We start from the raw sequence: 3204 nt of genomic DNA, 5'->3' as shown, positions 1-3204 counted from the left end.
AATGGCGAAATTTTACGCTTTGGGGCAGATTTCATCAAATTGACGTCACGACGGCTAGTGCGCAAAATGCCTGAATTTTGCTTGAGAAATAAAATGCTCTTACCTAATCAAAACCTGAAACGCTATGGAATCAAAACAACGAATTGAAATAATAAGTTTTAGCAAATCAAAACAATTTGCATTGAAATGAAGAATTAGCAAATGCTAAATAGATTACTGTTAATAAGCTGTCTGCTTATACCCATGAAACATTTTTCGTCAAATTTCGGCATTTTTCGTCAAATTGATGTCATGATGGCTCGTGCGAAAAATGCCGAAATTTTACGATTTTTGAAAAATCGATGCTGATTAAAAATTGATTTTTAAAAAATTGCAAGTGCGTAAGCGACCGCATGGGCATAAGCCCCACCACACGTGTCAAGTTTCATCAAGGTCTGTTAGATAGTCTCAGAGGAGTTAAAGTAACAAATTAACAAACACACAAACTTGCCACTTATTTTTCTAGATAAAAAAAAAAGTAGGCCATTTCTGTCCTTCTGTATCATGTACAAGGGAAATGTTTATGGCTAGGTTATGGACTAGTTATCGGACAACTGACCAAGAGGACGTTGATTCATATATAGTCACAAATGTGCCTCACCAAGACATTTTGCTTTCAAGTAACCCAGTCTACCGTATGGTAGAAGCGACTCACTACTCTCAGTAGCAGCTGTATTGTAAAAATTGACGATTTTTCCTTTAGGTTACACAAAGACTTCAGCTCCTACGAATGTAGTTTGGAGAAGGATAAGCTCTGCTGCCAATTTGACTTGCCTAAATATATTACATAAAGATAAAGTTATCATTGAGGCCTCCCGCTTTCACTCTTGTTGAATTCACCCTAGTATGAGATTGAAACTATCACAGTAGCTTTCCTTGATTTGACCTTAAAAGCTTCCACTATTAAATAACCATGACACCTTTTAAAGTAATGTTTTTTGTGAGTCTTTGATGTGCGAAAACTGAAAAATACGATTTAGACGATATTTACAGAGAATAAAATAAAACGAAACTTTTGTTTCTCAAATAACTTCTTAATACAGTGAAATATTAACTTCGAAAATTGTGTACAAGTCTACAAATTTAGTGGTTGAGTATTGTCGATTAAATCGGCTCCAGTAATTGACAGATACTATACTTTATAGATCTTGAAAAGAGAAAATATATACCTGACGTCACAGAGATGGAACTGAACACAGAAAGTAGAGGACCGTAAATTTCGAAGCTCTGATGTGTAAGCCACTCAAACGTCAAATGTCAGTAAAATAATGAACAAGATAATGACAAAAACACAAAGATGTTTTCACAACGACTCAAATACTTACACGATACCTTTACTGGCAGTGCATCATCCGGTTTTAGGTGTGGTATTGGTATATCGGTACAAGTTTCACCATTCCAACGATATCCCCAGGAACAAAGACAATTGAAACTACCAATTGTATTTTGACATATCATATGAGGAGGGCAATTATGGATTCCTTCAGAACATTCGTCTAAGTCTATATGAATTTTATAAAGAAAATACAAGAAAAAAAAAATGAAATTTGAAAAATTTTGTAAATTTTCTCTCTGTTGTTTAATACATTAAATTAATACTGACAAAACTATGTACGAAATTTTTTTAGATATATACAAAATCATTCAATTACATATTGATTTATTTACATAAATATCTTCAATGACATGGTTTCTGGACGAAATTCATACAATGTCTTTTTTTTTTACCCCAAATTTTGGTCAGCTAACTTTACAAGAGTTGACTTTCCTGCTTGTGTTTGTATTTTAAACATTTATAAAGAGAGCTTTTCCCTATTAATCACTTGAATAATCGCAGTTCATGATTGTTTCAGTTTTAGATCACGATACTACATATGTGAGACTTTATCTATGTATGTCAGGACTATCAAGCGAGTTTTTCTTGAAACTTCAAGTTTTGAACCTCCCGGTCAAACTCTTAATTCGAATATTTAAAATTTGTAAGTGTTGAGTGCTCTTTGTTTTTATTTGAACATCTGTGTTTGCGAGCGTGTGTATGTGTGCATGAGCATATATACACACATATAATATATATATGTGTGTGTGTGTCTGTCTGAGAAAGAGAGAGAGAGAGAGAGAGAGAGAGAGAGAGAGAGAGAGAGAGAGAGAGAGAGAGAGAGAGAGAGAGAGAAGGAGAGAAGTATATTCCCACGCAGCAAAAAATATCGGAGAATTTGTTTTGGGGTTTGAAAATGTACATGAATCTTAAAACGAGTAGTCGTTTTAAAATTTTGCAAACAGATTTATTCAAATACTAAACCAGTTTCCACAATTTTTTGCACGAAGATAGAAATTGTGAAAAAAACTCTTTTTTTTCTCTCTGTCTTTTCTCTTTCTCCTCTTCCGCCATCAAAAGCATGATTGGAACTCCTTTCTTCAGTGTCAGTTTTTGAGAAGGTATTCCAGGAGGATCCAAAGAGTTAAGAGATTCAGTAGTTATTATTATAGAAGATATAACTCATCAGCATAGTTATTTCCGGACTCAGCGCGCCAAAATAAAGACATTTGAAAAGATACCCCCAAATATGAATATATTTTTTTCGTGGTTAAATGATTCGGCATCTATTTCTAGCATATAGGAGTCCACTTTTGCTGGTCATTCCTCTTATTTTTGTATGTAATATAATTTTAATCTTCGTATTTTTTTAATATGCTAGACCACTGGTTTTAATTGATTAATATCAATTTCTACCCTCATTAATAAATTTTATATAATAATGTTCTCATACCGGTAAATTAGCTGCAAAAATTTATTAACTGCAGAATTATTTCCGGATTGCGCCAGATTGAGGAAATTTGAAATGATACACTGTATGTAATTTGTAGAACTCTACACGTGCTCCCTTTCGGGTGGACGTCTTGTGTCTAGTTCTGGAAATTGCATTGCTAATCGACGGACTACGCTGACGATCCTGCAGATATTTACTTATGTAAATTTTAACAGGTGAAACCATGGTACGTAGGTTAATCGTTTTTTTTATTTAGTATTTTTTCATTTGTCTTGCCCTTTTACAATCTGTAGTGCCGCTGAATTTTTACTGAGAACATATATTTTTTTCGTGGTTAGATGATTCGGCATCTATTTCTAGCATATAGGAGTCCAATTTTGCTGGTCATCGTCTTATT

The 3204-nt window shown here is 33.7% G+C and overlaps 1 protein-coding gene across 2 annotated transcripts in view; it reads right to left on the bottom strand.

The window, feature by feature from the left end:
• Nucleotides 1–3204, bottom strand: part of LOC106877086 (uncharacterized) — a 59545-nt gene that overhangs the window by 5739 nt on the left and 50602 nt on the right. For both annotated transcript variants that reach the window (XM_014925875.2, XM_014925874.2), the window contains one exon: nucleotides 1365–1541. In XM_014925875.2, the coding sequence (XP_014781361.1) occupies nucleotides 1365–1541 (177 nt within the window). The remainder of the gene's footprint in view (nucleotides 1–1364; nucleotides 1542–3204) is intronic.

Source organism: Octopus bimaculoides, chromosome 1 (genome assembly GCF_001194135.2).
Source record: "Octopus bimaculoides isolate UCB-OBI-ISO-001 chromosome 1, ASM119413v2, whole genome shotgun sequence".
Lineage (NCBI taxonomy): Eukaryota > Metazoa > Mollusca > Cephalopoda > Octopoda > Octopodidae > Octopus > Octopus bimaculoides.
This window is presented reverse-complemented; position numbering and strand designations above follow the sequence as displayed.